This window comes from Sturnus vulgaris, chromosome 2 (genome assembly GCF_052056855.1).
Source record: "Sturnus vulgaris isolate bStuVul1 chromosome 2, bStuVul1.hap1, whole genome shotgun sequence".
NCBI lineage: Eukaryota > Metazoa > Chordata > Aves > Passeriformes > Sturnidae > Sturnus > Sturnus vulgaris.
Genome location: NC_142244.1, coordinates 66,289,010 through 66,313,233, shown reverse-complemented (window position 1 = coordinate 66,313,233; position 24,224 = coordinate 66,289,010). Strand labels below are relative to the sequence as shown.

The 24,224-nt window shown below is 35.9% G+C and overlaps 1 protein-coding gene across 8 annotated transcripts in view; it reads left to right on the top strand.

The window, feature by feature from the left end:
- The window catches only part of PCDH9 (protocadherin 9), a 673,118-nt gene that overhangs the window by 425,784 nt on the left and 223,110 nt on the right, over nucleotides 1-24,224 (top strand). For 3 of the 8 annotated variants that reach the window (XM_088159734.1, XM_014895356.2, XM_088159733.1), the window contains one exon: nucleotides 7,809-8,010. In XM_088159734.1, the coding sequence (XP_088015860.1) occupies nucleotides 7,809-8,010 (202 nt within the window). Of the gene's footprint in view, nucleotides 1-7,808; nucleotides 8,011-8,907; nucleotides 10,831-24,224 lie in introns of those variants that run through there. The other 5 variants (XM_088159738.1, XM_088159737.1, XM_014895357.2 and 2 more) reach the window with 3 other exon arrangements.

Below are 24,224 nucleotides of genomic sequence, written 5' to 3'. Positions count from 1 at the left end.
TAAGTTATCAAGATGAGCATGGAGAATGGATTATCCTGTGATGCAAGCAGGATCCTTGAATAAGGACTGCCATGGGGACTGCACGAGGAAGTTTAGTTTAGAAGCAGCCAAGAAAAAATAACCCTATTTCTCTTAGCAAATTGCAAGGATCTACTGCGCAATTTGAACGTAACACAGACTTGAGCCAAGATTATCGGGGAAAGCAAGAGTGGCTTTTACTAAGAAAAGTAGATTGATTTTATCTCAGATTCATATTTTTTTAGAAAGTTCAGTGAATATGAAAGAAGGTGTGTATCAGTGAGCCCTATTTGAGGTGCTTTGTGGCATTGTGAGATACGCTACAACAGTCCCTAATTCATCTTTCCAAACGGGAAGAGAATGTATATTTTGTATATTTTAGGGGCCTTTCACTAAGTCAATCAGAACTGCAAAACATAACAAATCATTGTTTATTTATAAAACACAGTAATACAGCAACAGTATGTTAATTCAAAGACCTTGCCAGTTCTTTCTGGTGAGCAGATAGAAACGTAGATATGTTTTTTTTGAAACAGTTACTAATCTGTTTTTGTGACTTAGCCAACATTTACAGCCTCTGACTTCTTTATTCATTAGTGAAGTTTCAGGAAATTATGTCATGTATAGATTCTTTCATTAATTTTCCATAATAAAGGTAAATTGTTTTTTCAAGTTTCACTTTTAAGCCTCCATATCAACAGTCTTTCTACAAGGAAAATATTTCCAGAATGTTTTCTTTGAAGTTATTTTTCCCTTCATAATATTTATTTGTCATCTTAACACAAAGTATACCATAATAGTTCAGAAAACAAAGGGACATAATTTTTGGTTTTGATGCAAAATCTCCATATCTGAAATAAAATATTTCAATGACAATTAAAACATGTCATGCTTGAAAATATATTCTGATATGCAGACCTGCATCCCATTCTGTAAAGTTTAATTCACCTTGTTGTGAACTGGATGTTTTAGTGGCTTTTTCTTGTCTGGAAAATCAAGGAAAGAAATCAAGGCTTTTAATTCATAGCTGTATTGAGTGAAGAAGTTTAAAGTACCTAATTTGTAAACTCAAAATGCAACTTCGCTGGTTAAAATTCAGCAGATTCTATTTCCAACTACCCAGTGTAGAAATGTTTTTTTAATTACAGCTTGGTTTATAACAATGGATAGGATCTGTAGCCAAATTTGTCCCTGTGAGACATTCAGCAACGGAACAATAGTGTAATTATTTCTGGGATCCCTGATTAGCAAAAACAATACAGTAGTTCCACAAAGCTTGAAGGTTTGGTTTTTGGAATAAAAAAGAAGCAAAATCTCCTCTTAAGGCTGATTTCTGTAACTTTCTGTATGATTCAAGTACACAATTGGAAATAAAGTGCATTTTAGAAGGTAGTGTACAATGGAAAAAACAGAACAATTTTGAAACCTAGTGCTTATACTTCCTACATTAAAGTTCTGTTTCCAACACAGCTCATAACTCACCTGCCACAGGACATTTCAAACACTCAATATCACATGGCATGATTTTCCCTGTACTTCAGGCTTTTAGCACTCAGGTCAACAAAATGCCTTACATTATTTGCAGCCCACTTTCTACTTGTGTAGTGTATGAGTGGGTCTGGGAAAATAGGGCAGCAGCAAAAAAAGCTTAGTCTCATAAGTAGTGCCTTAAGCTCACTAGTACTGGAGTACCTTTTCTAGAAATCCGTGCTGAGATACAATTTCTGCCAATTCTTTTGGTTAGGTAAGGACTTCAATATTGTAAATATAATGCTCTGTGCAAGTTTTCCAAAGCATAGATTTGTACGGAACAAAATTAGAAATTGTCGTATCAGAATACATTTTATACAGCTAAGATTGATAAAAATAAACTACTTCAGTACAAAACCATGTTTCCAGCTCTGGGAAAATATGAAATTGCTTCAAATACTTCCATATTTTCTTCTATTTTCAGTTAGAGTTGACAGGACCACAGAATCACAGAATGGCTGAGGTTGGAGAGGGCCTCTGGAGGGCGTCTGGTCAACCCCCTGATGAAGCAGGGATAATTGCAGCTGCTTGTCCAGAGCTGTGTCCAGATGGCTTTTGAATATCCCCAAGGAGGGAGGCTACACAGCATATCTACACCACTTGTGTCGGTGCTCAGTCACCCTCACAGTAAAAAAAAAAAAGTTTCTTGATGTTCAGAACCTCCAGTGTTTCAGTTTGTGCCCAGGATTACCTGCTCTGTCACTGGGCACCATTGAATTCCTCATATTAAGAAGGAATGAGAAAAATAGAATGGGAGAGTATGTGGAAGGTAAAATTACAAGCTGAAACACACATATATTTTTAAATGTCTTCAGCATCTCCAAATAAATGTAATTATAATAATATAATAATAAATTGCAATGAAAAATGCAATATGCTATGTCAAACACAAGTTCTACTTTTTTGTACTTTTCAGTAACATTAGAATGTCCCCATCCTCTGCCATCCATTCCTCATCTCTACACCAGAGTTCATGTTGCTATTTTTATTGGCATTTTCAAGTACCATAGCTATTACTTATATTCTGTAATTTCACAAATTACAGTTGTTAGAAAGTACTAGGCATCTCTTTGACTTTGTTATAGCAGGAAAAAAGGAGTCAGACCAGTTTCATGTGTCTTTGATTTGATATAATTTGGTTGTTACTATGTTAACAAAGTGTTGGCTAGCTGACCACCCAGTCCAAAAACAGGAAAGAAAATGTGTTGCTATTACACTTGAACTGTCCTATTTTCAGCATAGGAGTTTGCAATCCATTATCACCATTCGAGATGATGTTTCTCTTGTGGGTGCAAAATCATACTTCACCTAGATAAACTTCATAGAATCTGCTGCAATAGATGATTAAAGGAGAATGATTCCTGATTGTTTTCCTGAATTTTAAACTCAGCCGAGGTTCAAAAACCCCATTGAGTCAAATTGTTCTGAATTATATATTGAAATTACTTTAACACAGGTAAAATTATATTGTTTTGATTGAACTCTCAGTTTTGAGATTCACATAACAGTGAGGTGATATGTCCTGATTAAAAATGACTGAATTTTTTTCAGGACCTGAAGAAGACCCCTATTCCCTCCCACAGAATGCTTGTTCATGATTAAATATATTATGGATTTTAGGCGTGAATTTTGGCAAATGTTGGGACCTTAACCTTACCTCATGCTGTATATAATCCCACGTACGTTGCAGAATAATTAAAATTTAATTACTTATTATCGTTAGTCCCAGTGTTGCACCAACTATAAACCTCATTACTCAAAATAACTTGATTCTTTAGGTTAAAAAAAATGATTCTTTAGGTGTCTTTAGGTAAAAAGAATTCAAAACTGGATTTTGTTGCACAAGGGAGTATATAAACACGAGCATAGTCTAAGCATGTTAAATTTTCTTCTGACAGAAGAGTCCCTGTCGCTACTGTCGTGGTGACAACAAATTCAGTGAACAATCAGGGAGGAGCTCAGTGCTGGATCTGGACCTTGTGTCACATCCTGGGATGCATGCTTCTGGGGGAGAGTCAGTGTACCTTGCCCAAGTCAGCTGTGCATTGTGTGTTGGTGTGGCTTCACTGACAAACTCCAGGCTGGACCAGCCAGGAGTAGGAGGCCCCAGGTCTGAGTGGGAATATCTGGCAGGCAGCAGGGCAATGCTGGTATTTGGGGGTGACCCATGAGTGTGGTCTGCCAGTGGGACAAGTGTGTGAGTGCAGCATGTGGAGAGCGAGCACCCAGTGGGACCAGCTGGTGAGCTGGGGACCTGTGATGTTGGTAGGGGGGTCTGGGATCTGGGCAGGGGTGCTGGGCAGGCAGAGGGGCTGTGCAGGTGCTAAGGAGAGCTGTAAAGGTGTGTGTTTGTGAACCCGGAGAGTGCGGTATGTGTGCGCTGCACTTGTGACTTTCTGCCTCTGACAGCCCAAGAGGAGAAGGGGATGTGTCCCTGTGTGCCTGCTGTGAGTCCTGAATGTCGGGGCTGCCTTGGCCAGAGCCTTGTCTGAGGCTGTGTAGCCACAGCTGTGACCACATTGGTTCCCGTGTGTGTGTCTGCATTACATGCTCAGTCTTGGTACTGCAGCAGCGTTCCTAGTGCAGAGATCCCAGGCTGGGCTCCAGCAGCCAGGCAGGAGGGTTCTGGACCAGTCAGTGGAGGCATGGCCCCATATCTCATTACTTAACACTTGTAAGCTCTCAGTGTGCTGAAGACAACCTTTCTTTTCAATATGCTTGAGCTTAAACATTTGCTTTGAGTCTCTTTTTGCAGAAGGCTTGTTCCCCTTATTGTTTTGATGGCACAACTTAATCTAAAGTTTCTTTATGGACTACATGTTGTCCATCCATCATATCTGGAACTGGATCCTGTTTACATGATCCTTAGATTTTTTTTATAACCCTTTGTAATGATTCATGTATGCCTGAGTGGGTAACTGTTTTGGGTGAGAATGGGAACTTCCGAGAAAATTTATTAGAAAAGCCCTGCTGTTGAGTCATGGGGTGCAGAAAGGCCCCCTTTTCTTTCTAAACTTCTCAGAGAGGAATTTGGGTTTCACTGGATCCAGTCTTAACCTCAGGCTTTGTCAATGGTTTAAATAACTTTGTCCCACATGATTAATGATGGCAAAACAGATAAATTTATATAAAGATGAATTCATTTATTATTTAGATGACAAATGATTAGACAAAATATCTTAATTAGTTTTATTTACTACAGAATATAAAAGCTAAAACAGCTAGCAGAGTATTGTATAGGTATAGTGCTCTATATCAAAGCTTTTACATAAAGCTAGCAAAAAAGAAACCATGATTAAGTAGAGATTGATATAACTCACCACACCAATGCTCATGGGCAGATCTCTTTCACTCAGCCTCAAGCCTCAAGGACTATCATTGAAGGGACTTCCCCACTTCCAGAGAGAAAACTTCAGACATTCCAAGAAGTATTATGTGAGAGGAACCCAACTGTGTGAAACTGTGTGGACTGGACTTCTACAGTTTATAGAGTGTATAGTGATTGACTGCCAGCCATATGTCTCCAGGTCTCCTTAGCAGCTTATCTGTCAAACTATCAGGATCTTAATTTGGAGTTGGTGAGCCAGACTGCTTTTAGCATAATTCAATGTCAAAACCAGCATATGACAGCACCTCTCAGCCCACCACTGATAGCTTGCAAAATAGGGCATTATTTGAGTTGACCACATTCCAAAGCAGATCACCCTGCTACAGCAGCTCAGAAAGGCAAGACAATGTACTTTTCTCTCATCATTTAAAACATGGATTTAAAAATTAACAGTACTATCAGCTAAGAAGTTGCCAGTATAAGTGTTAGGCCTGTGTGATTTTACTGGCTAATTGGTCGCTGTCACTGTCAGTATAGAGTCAGAGCAGATTTCAGCTAGCATGAGGAATTTTTGTTACCCAAGATTAGTGCTTTTACTATATAACTCATGAAATAGGACGTTTTTGTAATTATGTATTCTTCTGTTTATTTGAGTGGTTAATTAATTATAGGGAGTTTATTATTTTAAACAAACTAAAACTTAATTTATCATCCCCTCCCCTATTTTAGGGCTTAATTTTGTCAGTTATTCATGTCTTCTTATAGAGTCTTTTAGGTTTAAAACAAAGGAAAGCAATCTTCTTTCCTCAGATCATAGTGTGACCTGGGGAGGGGGTGGGGAAAGGGGGATGAACCACCACAGTTTGCCACTTGCTGACTTTATAAATTATTAGTTTGGAAAAACAGATCTCCAAATTTATCTTTCTGAAAGTGGTTGCAGAAAGAGATTTTAAGATGTGTAGTTAGCTACATTGCTATTGTGCTCATATTGAAGGGGACAAACAGGATAGCAATTAAAAATTGTTCAGGGTGGTAGTTCTAGAAGAAAAAGTTGTAAGAAAAAGTAACAAAGTGTAAGCTAAAGTTTTTCTTTGTGGCATATATAGAGTTAGGTTCTCTGTTGATGTAATGAATGCATCCAATGACTCAGAGGATCTATTTGGTTTTCTACAGCTGGATTCTAATCCTAAAGCTAGAAAAAGAACTTAAAAGCAAAATACTAATTATAAAATCACAGCCAAGAGCAAATAGTATTACATTTATTTCTATACTGAATAACACAGTAATCTAAAGTTGACTTAATCAACTATATCCACCCAAGGGAGATGAATAAAAAGAAACCTGGTAGATTACATTGATCATCATATAAAATGGTAGCAATTACCATTAACAAATAGTCTTTAATAAGCAAACATGCAGTAAGTACTAACTTGAGGTTTTTCTCATTAAAAAAATGAAAGAGAGTAGGGAAAAAAAAAGAAAGTTGGGGCCTGATGCTGTTTCAGGATGGATACAGGACATGTGATGTTAACTACCTCAAAAAGTGTTAACTAGTAGAAGACACCTGTTGTAGTATTTTCCTAATGTTTCTTTCTCTTCTGGCTCTGTAGGAATCTTGAGTCATTAGCTTAGACATACCCCATAAATTTCAGATGACTAATATTGATAAGAAATAACCATTAAACTAAACAGTTACTATGCTTAAGACAAAATTTGTGAATCTCTACTTTATCATAAATCAATCTAGCAAAACTAGACTACTGAAGCTGCTGAATTTTTTTTGTCAGAAGATGAGCTTAACTTAATTGAACCACTCTCTTGAGATACTCTTAAACTAGTTGTTTCTGTTCCTTCAAAGATGCAGTATTTTGATCCATGAAGACCTGTAATATTCCTTTCATGAATCCAACAGTCATGGTTGCTAAACAATTTGCAGCGGTGCTATCAGCTCTGAAGCTCTTGGGGAATCACTCTATCATTCTGTGGCCACAATTCAAGAGTCAGATTATTTCTTCAGATGAGAGAGGTTCAAAATCAATAATCTAAGTGTAGACTAAAGGGTTTTTTTTTTATTTTGTTTTTGTTTTCTTTTTTCCTTTGAGATGGCTACAGGTTTCTTTTTTAAGTTCAGTAAAATGTGTAATTCTGCTTCTCAATCCCTGTGTTTCCTGTACAAACTCTGTGCTGTTTTATTTTTATTTGTCTCACTAAATGTATAATTATTTATTCTGTCATTGCATTTTGTAATTCTTTGCTGATCACTGTGAATTCACACATATATTATCAATCTTAATTATCCATTTTAGGTGCGTGACTGCTATCAGTTAAATATACTTATGGATAGCTATTTATTCATGCTACTATTCCTGAAAGATGACAACCATTTTTATGGTTTTGTTTAGCTTGGTGGATGTCTTTTTTTCCAGTTTGAGTAGTGATAATACAGATTTTAACCTCAGAAATATATACCTATTACATTTTCAGATCCCATTTACCTTTCATAACACAGTTTGCAATGGTTTTTGCTTCTCAGAGAGAGGTTTTTTTAATAGATGGTATTTTGGAAATTATGAGAAATATACCTAATTTTCCACTGATCAATTTCTTAGTTTACTTAACAGATGAGTATGTATAGACCTTTTGTATAGATCTTTGAAATTTGGCTCTCTCATCTGCCAATTTTCCATCTAAAAGCAAGCAAAAAAAAAAAAACCCAAAAAACCAACCAACCAACCAAAAAAAAAAAATCATAGAAAACCAACAAAACAAAACAAACTAAACCACAAACAAACAACAAGCAAACATGATAATAGCAATTGCTTTATAAGCATTGCCAGGGATCTATTTATATGTCAAAAGTTTAAAAAAAAAATAATCAAGAAGAACTGAAAAGAAGAGCACTAATCAGTGTGTCCTGTGCTCTTCTTTGTAGTCCCAGCGCCGTGTTACATTTCACCTCCCCGATGGCTCCCAGGAAAGCTGCAGTGACAGTGGTCTGGGAGACCACGAGCCAGTGGGTGGTGGAACCCTGATCTCACACCCTCTCCCTCTGGTTCAGCCGCAGGACGAATTCTACGACCAGGCTTCACCGGACAAGAGGACTGAAGCTGATGGCAATTCTGACCCCAATTCCGGTGAGTCTCCATCTCTACTCTGCTTCTCTGAGTTGCTTTGCTAGCTTGGTTACTTGCTTTGTCATCCCTTTGAGCTCTGCAATGGTAGAGATGTTTTTAGGCATGTTCTTGAATATTTGAATTAGCTTATAAGGATTGTTTGGAAATAATGTAGTTTGCCTGAAGTGCCTCATGTTGCAATATGACTGTGGAAAGAAAAGTATAGTTAGTAGAATAAATGGCTTCATACTAATGGCACAGTAAGTAATAACAGCTGGGGAGAAGGATGTCCTACAAAGTAGCAAGTTCTTCCTGATTGTAGTGCTGTAGCTATTTAGCTTTAGTCTTTGTTTTAGGAAAGTCATTCTAAATATTGATTTAAAGTTCAGGGACATGGAGGTTGCACTGTCTTTTAGACTAACAAAAAAAATTGAAAGAACCCAAATTTCTTAACACCCTTATAATTCCCCATTCTCATATTAAGAATCACAGGGTTTCTTTCTTAACTTGGAATGGCATGAGGTATTGGAACTGTCAGATGCAAGTTTTCATACAAATATTAAGGATGAACTATTTGACTTGGGATCTTCTGCCTTTCTCTTCTTTCCTCCTCTAAAATACATTTACTTATTTCTGTGTTTTTGTGAGAGTACTTAAAATTGAAGCAAAATCTTAACCAACACTGTGACTAGTATTTTGGCATTGGAGTGTGGAATGTGGAGAGTTAGACATACTGAAAACAGGGAGGGGGAAATAGCACTGCTCTTAAGCCTCTTGTTTTTTGTCTAGAATGTGGAGACAAAGGTTGAAAGTCTTATCTATGCTCTTGGAAGGTAATTGAACCTGAGTTCTCTTTCATCCCAGGAGTATAGAAATAAGAATTAGTTTCTGTCTTTGGCATTTCTTCCTTTTGTATAGATGATTAAGTTGTCACTGGGCCTGTACAAACCAGGAGAGAAGGTGGCCTTGGGATCTGATGAACAATATTAAGGTCCATCTCCTCATTGGGGCAGAGCTGGATTTGAATGATGGCATTTACATCATGGCAGATGACAACATGAACTGTGGAATATTGACTTTGGAAATATTTTTCTCATATGTATATGGGAAGATCAAGAGGTTGTGTTGGATGAAACTCTACAAAGAAACAATTTGAAATATTTTACTGTCTGAGAGTTGTTGCACGAGTTGCATTCTGGTTTCTTTTCCTTTATTTACCTTTTTTCCTTTTTTTTTTTTTTTTTTTTTTTTTTCCTCCCTGGATATGACACCTACATTTTATTTTCTTTACCAAAACAGAAATGTTTTTTGAACTATGATGTTAAACCATTAATCTGTAGAAACACAACGAATGATAAAAGAATGGCAACCATTAATGGATTGATTCTGGAGCAAGAATGTATGTCTGCTTAAGCAAGCAAGGAGCTTAAGTGGAGTTATCCAGTTAATTCTCTGGCCAAGTAAGACACTTGTGAAAGATTTAACAACATCAGAGAGGAATTTTTAAGGCAATATTGCATGTTGGCACTGTCACATTGGCTTCACAGACTTTGAATTGTACATTTCTTTAAAATGCAGCACAAAAGTCCTCCAGGAGAGATAGGAAAAAAGGGCTTAGTAAACTTCATGGCAAGTTATTAAAAGTGCAGTTTTGGAAATTTATGTTAAACACATTGTGTAAATATAGTATATTAATCATGATCATCTATTCATGCCTAATATAGACACTAATAGAAGATTAGTCAGAATGAATAAGTGTTCTTAAAAGCTATATGAAAAAATGTAATATGTTTGTGGTTACACCTAATTTAGCCTTAGGGATGCTAAATTTGTGTCAAATTTATGAAAATCTAACCATCAAGCTGTACAATTAGTGAAGTATTGAAGTATAAGGCTTTTTGCTTTTTACCAGACATTGAAAGAGTACACCCTGTATCTCATCAAATATCACAAACTAAGAAAGGAATTATATGGTCAGTACTCTGACAGAAATTTTCCTGGAAAAGTACAGGCCAGAATGGGAGTCATGTTGCTCATTAGATGCATTTAACTTCTATATTGTATTCAGTATCACGCTATTGCCTAGGCACTGTATCAAAAGTTATTTTGCTACTGTAGGCACAAATTTTTTGAATGAGATGTGAAATAATTGTAAAGCAGTTTATGGTTACTGCAGATCCTGTGGCAATTTTCAGAAGAGAAAAATGCTACCTAGTATTGGGCAAGGTTACTCGTGGTATTTACATGTGTTCATGGTTAAAATAACTGATGTAGCATTATTTGAACATTGTATTCCTTGACGATCCTGAACTGAATTTCTAGTTCTGTTGCAGTGAAATGTTCCCTAGTTACATTTAACTGTAGAGGTAGTTTCATTTCAGTGGCTGTTGAAGGGATTGCTGGCTATGGAAAGACTTGGGACAAGGTAAAAGATACAACTATAAAGTAAGGAAGAAGAAGTAAGAAGACTCTCCTAGTGGAGAGTTATAGTATTATCATGTACATGTACTGCTACCAGTTTTGGATAATAAGTGTTGCATAACAATATTTTTATTCTAAATGCTTCAATGGAAGTGAAAAAACAGTGTTTTTGGGAATGTTTGCCAATGACCTCTACACCAAAAATACAGATTTGTTCCACTCTATTTTTATGAAAGTTCATTCTAAGTAAAAGTTTGCTTCAGCTCATGAGAATATGATGTTAATCTTGATAGTAAAGTCCTTCCTTCATGCTGAGAGCAATTTTGGTTAATGACTTTAATGCTCAGTGAATTGTGTGCGTTATTACTGTACACTGTGAAGTTATGTGAATAAAAACACAGACATTGTTTCTCAATATAATGTTGCTATTTTAATTATACTTGAAGAGTGACCAAGGCTCAAAAAGGTCTTCAAAACCTGAAATGAGGGGCGGGGGGAGGGGGGGGTGGATGTGATAAAAGTCTTGCTAACCTGTTACACAAAAGTGTGAGAAACCTTACTGCCATATTTACTTGCAGTCATTAGCTTCTACAGAGACACAAGAACTACAATTACATGATTTAATGAAATAAACACACACAGTGAGAGTACATTCATCTAGCTAATCTGAAAACAGAAATCTCTCACACTGGGTGAAATTGAAATGAAGAGAGAAGCCAAATATTAGCATTGTCAGCCACACGCTGTCACTGTGGCTATGAGAGAAAAGCAACATGATAGAAAAAGAAGTCTTTTATAATGATATGTAAGTCCGAGTTTGGTTTGTATCACTGAAACCTGCCTTCTTTATTTCGGTCTTTTATTTTGAGGGTTATATTCATTTTTCTAAGATATATTTTCCATTTCCCTATTGTTAATTGATCACTTTTATTGATGGTCGGAGGAGTTTGATGTTAACCTGTCAATTGCAACTTCCTTATAATTCACCTTTGTCTCATTTGCAGCTTGATACACTTGATTCCTATGAAAAGGAATATATTCCAAAGATCTATAATCTAATACAAGTTCTTTACCTTTTAGCATATCAGCTAAGAATTTAGAACACATCCCAGTTTCTTTAAGATGTAAAAAAAAAAAAAAGTCAATGTAAATTTGAATTAACTTATACTACTTTAAAACATCTTTCATTAGCAAAATTCCTGCTTTCTAATGGTTTTAAATGTGTGTATTAGGAACACAATATGCATATTTTTAACACAAATATCTTTATCATCAGTTGCATTAAAACTGTATAGCTCTCGGATATATTTTAATGTGGATTATTTCTTCATATATTGCTCAAAAAAACCCTGTGCTTTTGTTCTCCAGCAGTCAGGTGCAGACTGTTATTTTTTATTACTATAAATGTGGTTTTCATCAGCATGAAAAAAACAACCTACCTTATTAGTGATGAATTCTTCTTTCACTGTGGTTTAGTAAAGGTTGTCAGGGACTTAACTTTAGACTGGAATTGTTAACGTATTAATAAGAGTTGCACGCAGCAGAGCTGTGCAATAGAACTGTATGAAGTAAAAATGTGCCTCCTAGTGTAAAGAAGGGGAAAAATGCATTTTCAGGAAAATGTTTGATAAATCACATTTTGATAGCTGCAAGCTGTGGATGTGATTCATTTTTCTTCAAAGAGATAAAGAGGAATAGCATATATTTAGTGGAGTGTTAGAACTGCTCTAGGGAGAGAGCCTACTGCACACTGTGGATGAATCTATGCAATAATTCCAATGGTTTAAAACCAGACAGAAATATAATATTTATGTCTTCTGATACATGTTTACAAAGCTAAGTAAATGCTTGCCTAATTTCTACTCATCATTAATAAGTAGTATGAATATATATCAACAAAGTAATAGCTTTATAAAAACGTGGAACTGTAGCAAAAAATTGTAACACACCCACAGGTTTCAAGATCATGATTTAGTTAGTAAAATTAAATAGAATGTTCTATTATGTCCTATGTCACTTCCAAAGCAATTCCATATTCTTGGAAGTAATGTTATGATGCTGTCTTTCAATAATAATATTTGTGAATAACTTTTTTTTTCCCCAGTAAAATAAAAACTGTGTGGCTAAATTTGACTGATAATACCTGAGTTCACCCTTTTTAATAAACCTAATACTATGGCAGTTTGGTCAAGTAATGTCAGGGGTGTTAAATGGTACTCTAATTCCAATAAGAAGTAGGCATATCTCTGTGGCAGTGGCTTAATTATGATTAAAGTTCAGAGTAATGGCAAGAATGCCTTGTATTACATTTGGTCATATGATAGTGTCCCATGTGGAGAAGCTAAGCCTCTTCTGCAAAGAGCTTTGGTTTTACAGTGTCACTATCATTACACCCAGTGGATGATGATGGTTTAACCTTGCAGGCATACCCTCTGCTAAATCCTGTCTTTCATTTTGCTGCCTCCAAAGTTTCTTATTTGGCAATACTGGAGCAGTCCATAGCTAAACAGCCTAAGGTGTAGAAAAAAATTCTGCTCTATCAATGCCTAGATCTAGATAATTTGCTGTCCATAATTATTCTCGTGTTTTCATAATATGAGACTGAGAACTAAAATAGGAACATTTGCCTTTGAGTCATATCCTCCGTTTCATTAAACACAAGTTCATACCTCAAACAGAATCTAACACTGTCACATTTAGCTACAGGCAAGCAGGAGTAAGAAAAACTGGAGTCAGGTTGGTGAATTAGCCTACAGAAGAGTTATAAAATAGTCTGAGGTCTGAATTCAATCTTAGCCCATGCACTTATTTCTTTAAAAAGATAAATAAAATCTGAGAAGCATAAGAAGATAGATATCTTTATATCTCTTTGATGCCTCATTGCAGTGAGGATTTTAAAATGGTCTTGGTTTCGAAAAGTCACTGTGCTACATCTCTTCCTATTCTACTCTCTTTTCCTCCACACACCAAAGCTAATTGGAGTGTAAATCAGGAGGCCATAACCATTGAATGAACAGTAGGAGGGGAACTTGTCCCATTGCTTCTCCAAGAGGAACAGCTGACGTTCCAAAACTTCCTAGCTGCTGCTGCCTAAGAAGAGCACTTGCAGGTCCTCAGCAGTGAGATGAAAAGGCTACATGGGGCAGGGGGCCTATGAGAAGGGTTAGAGGATTAAAGGAAGGGGAAGCTTGCACATAAGATGAAAGCTGGTGCCTTTGGCTGCCATCACTGATGATACCAAGGACAGTTTAAAACCACAGATGCTTTTGCCAGGTTAAAACAAGAGACTTAAGGAATTAAGAGTTCCTTTTCTACTATTTTCTACTATTTCCTACTTACAAGGCTTTTTTGCCATATCACAGCAATCCCAGATCTACTGCAGACATTCACAGACTTTTTTATGTTCCAAAGTGATACTGTTATCCAGTCAAACCTCTACGATTGCACAACGCTTAGTGTTTCACACAACTTTCCTTAAATCAAACTGATGTTTTAAAATATTCCATGGAGGACCCCACCCAAAAACAGGTAGGTATGCCCTTCCTGAAGGAAGTTGTAGTCTACAAAGAGCACATGCAGGAGCAGGAACTGAGGCCCCAGGGGAACTCAGTCTGGAGCACAGCCTGTGGAAGGACACAAGTATTGCTTGGAAAGGACCCCATGTTGGCTAGGGTAAGGTAAGTATGATGAGGAAGGAGAAGCAGATATAAGGTTTTATCAAATGACTGCAACTCCCTTTCATATACCTTAACACCACTTAATGGCAGGAGCAAGGTGGAGAGGAGTCAGAGGAGGAAGGTACAAAAAAAAAATTGAGCTTGGGAAGAAGGAAGGGTTGGGTAGTGGGAAAGGTGGTTTTAGTTTTGTTTTTCCTGTTTCTCAACAATCCTACTTGGGTTTTTAATGATGATAAATTAAATTTATCTTCCCAGGGGAGTCAGTTCTGCTAGTGATGGTAACTGGTGAGTGATTTCCCTGTCTTTATCTCAACCCATGAGCTTTTTCATCTCATTTTCTTCCTGTCTTGAGAAGAGGTAGTGATAGAGCAGCTTGGTGAGCACCTGGCAGCAGCCAAGGTTAACCCACCAGAATATTAAAGTGGGTGTTGTATTCTCAGTCTGAAAGCATTTATTTTCAGTTTCTACCTCTTGTCTGTGTGACTGTAACACCTTTTGTCAATGTGAAATCTGTGACTTCCAGAAGTGCAAGGATATTTTGAGGCCCAAGGGACTGTTTTGACTAGTACAGCATCCTTCATAATACAGATCAGAAATCCTAGCCAATAGCATAAAAAAAGCATGTGTCTTCTGCTGGTATCTACAGCATAAGTTACAGAATGATTTCTTGATTTAATGATCTTCAGTGACAGAGGAAATAGTACTACATTGCTTACTGATTTCAACTGAATCAGCCTTTTGTTTGGTAAAAGGGGTATTTGGAGTCCATGGTACAGATGGAGTGCTCAAGTCTTCTTGAATCTGTAATACACTGGTTAATTAGTAGTAGTGTTTTGAATGTTGCAACATTTTGTTCTTAAGGATTTCTTTCCTCTCTGTATTTTAATACTGGTCCAGGAAAAAAATCATAATAAGAAAAATAAAACATAGATCTTCTAAATTGTGGAGTTTTAAAATCAGTTTCTCGTTATTGGTCATTGTTTTGAACTGAGTGTTTTGGTTTTTTTTCCTGCCTCATGAACATGCTGTTTAACAGTACTTTTTAGCAATAGAACAGCATCAGATTTTTCTATGATTTAAAGACTTTCCATGGGAAATTAGTCAAAAGCACAACTGAACACATATATCTTTAATCATCATGAAATATATTAGAAAGATTTTATTCGCATTCTAGGTGCTATATCACCTAACTGTGTTTGATACAATTCACCCTTTAAAAGTGTGATAGTGTGATTATGGCAGAAATAATTGTTCGATATTTTTGAGGTTGCTGTTTCTGAAATTCAGTGAAAGATATTGTTGTCAGCTGTGACTCCTTGCTACTTTGATATTACAACTAATTTCCCAATGCTACATATTATTTTACTAATGGACTCTTAACAGTGCAACTCCTATTCCCAATGGCAAGTTGACAAAAAAATAAAGATTATATTTGTGAGCATAAAGTGTTGAATTTAGCATAGCATTGTTAATTTCAGCATTTAAGTGGTTACAAATTTTAAGTAGAATTAGAATTTCTGATGGCTGCAATGGCAGAAATAACTTAAAACAGGAAGAATAACCACATTACACCCAAACAGGCTTGGGCCTGACAAGTAGAAAACAGCTTTGCAGTGAAAGAACTGGGAGTCATGGTGGTTAGCAAGTTAGCCATGAGTCAGAAAGACACCCTTGAAGAAATCAGTCTGTTGAACTGCAAGAGAAAGAGTACTGCCAGCAAGTTGATGGGAAAGATCCTTTCTCTCTGCTCAGCACTGGTGAGAGACATTTGAAGTGCCAAGTCCAGTGCTTTTTTTTCCAGTATGGAAGGGAAATGGAAATATGGACTAAGTCCAGAAAAGGTCCAAAAAGATTATTAAGGTGTTAGAGCATCTGTCACATGGGAAGGTGCTAAGAGAACTGTGACTGTTCATCCTGGAAAAAGGAAAGTCTTAGGAAGGGTCTAATTAACTTGTGCAAACACCTGATGTGGTGCAGGAAGGAGTAGAGAGAGAGCCAGAGTTTTCTCAGTAGTGTACCAAATTAAAGAAGGGACACTGGGCACAAACAGAGAAATTTTCTTTGAATTTTCTTTAAACAGAAGGAAAGAAAAAAACACTACATTTTCTTGCTTTCAGAACAATAGAGCTCTTCACCAAGTTTCCCAGAGAGGTTGTGATATCTTCATGGATATTTTGGAAATAGAACAGGACATTTCTCTAGCTGAGTCATGGTAACTCCCTGAGTTGAGCAGGAAGGTATGACTAAATGCTCTCGAGACTTCCCTTTCGAGCTTAACCATTCTATGATTATGAAATCCTATAAATTAAATTAAAAAATTAAAAAAATATATAAATTAAATTAAATTTGTCTTGCATAAACTGTGCAATATAGATGTGAAGAAAAATTTTAAAAAAGAAATAAAAATCTGTATTCTCTAAGATAATGAAGTATAAACTTGTAAATTTATGCTAGCATATCTGGTGTATATACAGTATAGAAAGCAAACATAAATAGGTACTATCCATGTGGCTCATTTCTTCTCCAGTTTAGCTCCTGAGGTAGATATCTGGAATGGGTCAAGTAATTCTTGTAAAGAAATGCCTTTATCCCACCACGGGTTATGAATGAAGGCTGTAGAAAGTAATCAAATAAACCTATGTTAGTTCCAGAAATTAATGATGAACTCAGCTTCATATTATATACTCTGAATTTGGATGCTTACATGTAGAAATCTAAAACTTTATCCTAAGTGTCTAAGCTCCCTTTTTATTTTACTGAGCACAAAAACTTTCATTTAAAATAGGTACCTAAACCAGGTTTGCTAAATTTCACTCTAGAGTCCATTCATAGTATTTCTGTTGAGTGCAATAAGAGCTCAAACACCAAATTCACACAAAGACATTTTGGATTAAATTTAGCTCCACAATTAATATGCATATGACTCAGATAATTAAATATACATTGGCTTTTGGTTTAATATCTACTTCTCATTAATTGAACTCCCTTCTTTCCTGTTTGACATCCACATCTGAATAGCTTGGGTACCCCAGGACATTTCTAACCTGTCATTGCTGATGGTTAGACAGGAAAAGTGAGGTTCAGGTCGAGATTCATTCAAAAAGGTATGAGTACAGGTGCCATGTGTGTAACCTTGTGCTGTATCTGTGACTCATTCAGATGTGAGTTGGAGGTAGATGTGAATTAGTCTGAGATCCCAGTGTAGTCAGTGGAGACCTCAATTATCATAATTGAGACTAGAGACCCAGTCAGTTGGGTCTGATGAATGATGTGTAGTAGATGTATCTATTTTAATGTGAGAGTCATAGTTTTCCAAACTCTATTGACTGGATTGACATTGTGTATAGGGGAAGCTCAGACGCCTAAATTTAGCTGATTCCCACAAATCCAACCGTTTGTGTGAGATTAATCTCAGCTGTTCTTGTTGCTAAGGGAATACTCGTATCTTTTGGGGAGATTTATCAATTTTTCTTATCTATCTACACATAACATTTTTCAAAGGAGAAGGGCATTTTTAATTTTCATGCCTCATTTTTACAGTACTAATTAAAAAAATACCAATTGCATATTTTCCTTTTCCTCTTTTAAAACATCCTACCTTTTAAAAGCACAGTTCTAAGGAAGGCTTTCTAAAAATAATTTCTGTTCTCTTATCAGTTTTCCTTCCTCCAAATAATCACCATATATTGACTAGAAAGTATTATGTCTCATGCCATTTTAAAAGTTAGCATGTCTTGAAGTGCAGACAATGCATTTTTACTGTCTCTTTAAGAATATCTGTATGGTGTGCTATGGAATCCAGTGGTTCTTTCATTAAAGCAAATATCCTAGTAAGCTTCACTTTCTGGAAAGGAAATCTAGTCATTTGGAAGGAAGAGTGTGCTATCTTAAGAAATAACCTTATGCATAAGTGTCTTCAGGTTTGACCCAGACTTGTCCATAAACTAGGTGTTCATTTTATTATTCTTTTCTTATGCCTTTATCGTTTTATTTTTCATAGATTTTATGTTTGCCTTTTTTTTTTCCTCCTAAGGTGAAATCCATGCACAAAAAGGGAGGTTCTCTGAATAAAATTTGAAAATTATATTATGTAGATAATGAATATTCCGTTTTCTTTCAAATATTTACCTTCCCAAGGAATGTTTTATGGTTTCATACACACACTTGCTCTGTTTGTCTTCAACAGAAGGAGTAGTAGGGGAAAGAAAGATGAATTAAGTAAAAGAGAGAAAAAAAAGGAATTATATTTGCAGTCTAAAACGCATGAAAGTAAACCTTTTAGAAATAGGAATAAGAGTTGAATCATTTCTTAGTGTAATGCTTTATCCTCTTTCATATTAATTCAGGTACATACATGTTAAGATAAGTAGGAAGAAAGAAAATAATAGTAGAATACTTACTTTTTTCACTGTGCATTGCATGTTAAATGCCTTTATTCTGTGCTTACAAGGTGAAGGCCTGCGTGCTACAGAGAGTACATCTAGACATGGTAGCGACATAAGCAACTAAAGTTAGGATATATTTACCTGTGGCAAGAAAAGGAAAATATATTAAAAAGTCATTTCCAAAACATTCAAAAACTTTGGAGATTTTCCCATCTTGAAACAAACAAATAGATAAAGTCATAAATCAATCTCTAACTGTTCAGGACAGTTTGAAATTTTTGCAGCTTGGCAAGAAGCTTTTAAATATAACCCCACTGCTACACAGCACAAAACCCACCCCCAAAAAGCAAACAAACAAAAATCAACAAAAAACCTCCTACATTTAATTATTTTAAATAAATCTGCATTGCTGAAGCATAATCTAAGTACTTCATGCTCAAATATCCCCAGCATATTTATGGTGATTTTTAAGTTCTTCCCTCTGAAAACCACATAAAAATGTAATTTTTAATATAAAACTTGAAATGAAATTCTGTGTACCTACCATTTAAGAGAAGGATTCTTTTTGCTTACTTGGCGATATGCTCCACTACTCTTTTAGATTAGATCTGTGTTGTCTTCAAGATCTAAAGAAAATATTTAAGTTTGTTGAGAAAGACTAAATAACTCCTTTCTTTTTACTTTGCTGTACTGAACTATTCTATTCCATAACTGCGTTTTTTAAATAGTGTCATGGAGATAACTATTGAAGACATACTCATTATCAAGTAAAAACATCAGTTATAAATGATTCATTAATCTAAAATAACTGGGAAAAAACTTAAACTTTCTCAACTTTATAATAATTACATATTTTATAATCCAAAAGCTGAATGGTTTGATGTTTATCAGTTTACACATCCTTATTTTTTTCTTATATAAAAATATATATGACTGATAGAGGGTGCCATGGTGTAATTGACCAGTTTTGATATTTAACTTTTACTGAATACAAAAAAATCTGTTTTTGTTAATGAGAAGTGGTCAATTACTGAATTTAGGAAAATCAATTTATTGGTAAAAGGACATTAAATTGTTGTTATTTAAAATGTACTTCAACTATATAAGCACATATTTCAATATTGCTGAAGACTTACGCTGTAACACAGTAAAGGCATACAAATTTGATTTTAGTTTCAGTAGAGAAGCCAATACAATTAGAGTGTTTTGGCGTTTTCTTTTTTAAATGTATCAGTTTTGCAAAAATATAACAAAAGAAGCTCGTTTTAATTGGTGGTGTTATTCCAAGGCCCTTGAAACCCTGGCACTTGTAGTTGTTGTGAGTGTGAATGTGATCTGGCAAGCACAGCATAGTCATTAACTAATGGATTGTAGGTACACTCTTTCAATAAAAACATGTAGGTGGTTTGTAATACTGTAGTGTTACCAGAAATTTTAAAGTCATTTGTAGGTTAGTTTGTGAAATTAAAAGTGTAATCAAATATTTCCCTGCACTGCTGCCTTTTTCAGCTGATTTAAGTGCAGATTCCTTGGATCGTTCAGAATACAAACTAAATGATTTATAAATAATCACCCACACTACAATGGACTAGTTGTTTGAATTATAGTTTCACAGTTCATATATTTCTTTTCATGAGAAATGAAAGGAATTGTGTAAGGTAGTTGCTGTGCCATTACTCTAGGTCTTAATATATATTTATTAATTTTTAATATACTACACATACTTGTCCTTCATTATTACTTCATTATGAATGGAAATCATATATTTCCAGTTGTAAATAGGCACTTAATAATATGAATCCCTCTTGCATGAGCGGCTATACTGTTTGGAGACATATTAATTATACATTTTGCAGAAGACTGAAAATATCTAACATATGTTATAGATGAATATAGGTCACTGTGACAGCTGTAATAGATAAATATATGCATATCTATGCATACAGACATACATAGATATAACACTTTCCACTAGGGTACAAAGATATTCAGACAAGCTAGATGTTAATGATAGTGACCTTTGTCTACTCAACTTCCCTTCAACATTTAAAGAGACAGCATGACTGATTTTAAAGATGAACATCGTTAAAAATAAGCTAATGCATCAGTGGTTATGATCTGTTAATACCCTCTGCAGTCTTATTACACTCTCATGGCCACATTCTCAAGAAGTTCTGGCTATGCTCACCTTCTCTAATTCTGCATATCTGGACTGGTCTGTTAGGCATAGGATGCCTGCCCAGTTCATCTTTGAGACACTTAACTACAATGGTCTCTTTGGGGACACGAAGATGGGGAAGTGTCTACAGGGAAATTACTCATATGAGGAGTGGCTGAGGTTACTTGTTCTGTTCAGCCTGGAGGAGACTGAGGGGAGACCTCATTGCAGTTGCCACTTCATGAGCAGAAGCAGAGGTGCAGATATTAATCTTGTCACTCTCTTTACCAGTGACAGGACCCAAACAAATGGCATAAAGCTGGAACAGGCTCCGCAGGGAAGTGGTCACAGCGCCAAGCCTGTCTGAGTTCAAAACACATTTGGACAATGCTCTCAGGGACATGGTGTGACTCTTGAAGTTGTCGTGTGCAGGGACAGGAGTTGAATGGTCCTTATGGGCTCCTTCCAACTCGGAATATTCTATTATATAGTTCTATGATCTTATGATTTTTTAACCTCGATTATACACTATGCACACTTCAGTCCCTAGCCTATAATAGGAGTTATGCCTTCTAATAAAACAAAATACTTTGCTGCTAATAAATAAATGAATAAATAAGCAAATAAACAAATACTACTTTCTATCCTGAAAATCAGACAGCATTTTGGAGCTACTCTGTGTAAACGGCAGAAGATATCATGCCAAAAGAGAGGAATGAGTCCAGTTAAGGAAAAAAAATAGTGAAGAGTACTGGAATCCAAAGAGTAAGTTGATTTACATGCTTTACTCTCTTTTGGGCTGCAGAGTGATCCACAAGAACAGGCATGAATAAATTTTTAAAAATCCTTATAAGATAACAACAACATTTAAAGAACCATTTAAGAATAAGCAGTTTAATTCTTTGGAAGACATTTTATACAAAAGAGACTTTTTGTACTATACAGTCTTTCATTTTTGGAGGAGCATTTTCTGTGACCTTTTGTAAGTGTGTATTTCTCCCTTGCACAGTTGTTTGACAAAAAGTATATTCTACTATTCTATCTAATCTAGTTTAACTGTCATATGTATTTATTTATCCATTTATTAACTTTAAAAGAATAAATCCTTGTAGCAGTGTATGTTGATGTCTCTCCATATCTCATGTCCTTTTTTAGAATTCCATATGTTTAGGTTGGTGACAAGATAGAATGCCCTTCTCAGTGGGTCACATCCAAAAGTGACTGCTGATATTGCCTACTCTGTTTCACAAGTATAGGGAGAGAAAAGGACAGAAATTAGACAGGTGTTATTGGGGCAGCAGAAAAAGGAATGGCTTGGAAGGTGTCAGGTAAACTGCCAGCTGGATAGATTATGCATGACAGCGTAGCCATTGTGAATGAAAAAATTGAGTGCTATGGAACTGACGTTGTAGGTAATGCTTCCATGTGCATTGAAACATTTTAGAACAGCTTTGTGCTGCTCAAAAGCTAGAAAGCTCTTTTATTTATGGCCCAAAAATGTCCATGAATCATTCTGTCAACTGAGCAAACTTGAACGAAAGAACGTCTGTCCCCAGAAGATTGTGAAGTTCCAGAATAATCTGGAAAACAACCCAAACTGAGAAAGAGAGTGCTTAACTGGGGAAAAAAAATGAGTGCCATATTGCTTTATTCAGCCTCCTTCCTTTTTGGTCTTGTCAAATGTTTACCTACTACAAGATGCCATCCTACTCAGTGTTGTATTCTACCACAAGAGATATGGCATCTCACAAATCTGGCAGTACACTGACAGCAGTCTTCTACTTTTCTGTTCTGGTTGCCCATTAAAATCTGTATAACTAGGTTGAGGCTATGAAATTGGAGTAGCATGTCTAGACTAGCCAATGGTTTTAAACTGCTGTGATGCCAGAGCATCACAACTTTAGAGCACTTAATACTGATCTCTGAAAGGTATTGAGGAAGTATTTGTGCATTGAACATTTCTGCTAAAAAACCCAAAAAGGATTTTGTTGAGTTTCTTTTAATATTTATATCATATGCAGTATTACTTCCTTAAATGTGTAAAAGTCTTATGCATCCTGTTCAGTGCATCTGAAATTAAAATATGTCTTATGCAAATGAATCTCTTTAACGCATCAGACAAAGAATAGTGTATTTAGTCTAAGTAAAAACATAACAAAATACTGTTTTCTTGTGGGGTTTTTTTCAAGTAAATCTGGCAAATCTTGCGCCTTAGCCAGATTAAATAAATAGATCATTTCCCAGAATCACAAAATCAATCAAGTTGGAAAAGACCTTTGAAGTTATCAAGTCCAACATATGACTGAGCACCACCTCATCAACTAAACCATAGCACTGAGTGCCATATCCAGTCTTTTCTTAAACACCTCCAGGGACGGTGACTCTACCATCTCCCTGGGCAACCCATTCCAATGCCCAATCACTCTTTTTATAAAGAAGCTCTTCCTCATGTCCAGCCTAAACCTCCTCTGGTGCAGCTTAGAACTGTGCTGCAATGTCCTGTCGCTGTTTTCCTGGAAGAAGAGACCGACCCCCACCTGGCTACAGCCTCCAGTTTTAGACAGTAGTAAGGTGTTTCCTGAGCCTCTTCCCCCCCAGGTTAAACAGCCCCAGCTCCCTCAGCTGCTCCTCACAGGACTTATGTTCTAGGCCTTTCACCAAGAATAATTTAATTTAATTTAATTATTTAAATTATTTTACTAGATGAAAAGATTCAAATCTATTTTTTACTGGAACGCATAAGTGACTTTAAACTTGAGTAGAGTGCCTACCTCATTAGCACTGGTTTTGTTTCGATGGAGTCTGTTCAACAGCTTTGATCATTTGAATTAACCTGTCATGGTCAAAAGGGGTCAATCAGTGTAGCCAAGTGTATGTCTCTGATGATGATGATATTTCAGAAAAGTCTCAGTTTAAAATAGCTGAGGGAGGACCAGTTAAAAAAATATAAAGCATAAAAACCCCTCCACAAACCAGGATATAACCATCCCCCAATAAATAATGGGAAATAAACTTGTTTCTGTAGTTGAGAATCAGGTTTGCTGATAACCTGCTTTGTGAAAGATTTGTCAAACTTGGCCATTCATCGGTGTATCACAATGCCAAACTGCGAGCAATTTGAAAATAGCATTTTCTACTGTAACAGTTGGTTGTACCGCATAATAGATACTGAATATTTTTAAGGGAGAAAAAACCAACGATTTTCATTGTTAGAGGTTTTGTTTGTTTGTCTGTTTGCTTACCCAAGGTTCTTTTTAGGCAAGACATTTGACAAAAGTTGTCCTTAATTATCGTTGTAAGCACATTTGTTTGATGATCAGGAAAAAAAACCAAAAAACTAAAACCAAACAAAACAACCACATTAATTAGCACAGAGATGTGAATTTCCAGCCTGTGTGCACAGACATACACAGATTTTCCTCCTCAGCCAACAAAAGTGGATTTAGGAAGTACCAGAATGATAGGCTAATTACGAAGCCCATGGTTATTTCTAGATCTGTTTTACATAGTAAGTTCTTTGATAAACTGTACTAATCCAGTAATTTATATTCAGCCATTCAAAGTGTAATACAGAAGTACCTTTTCTCTTACTGT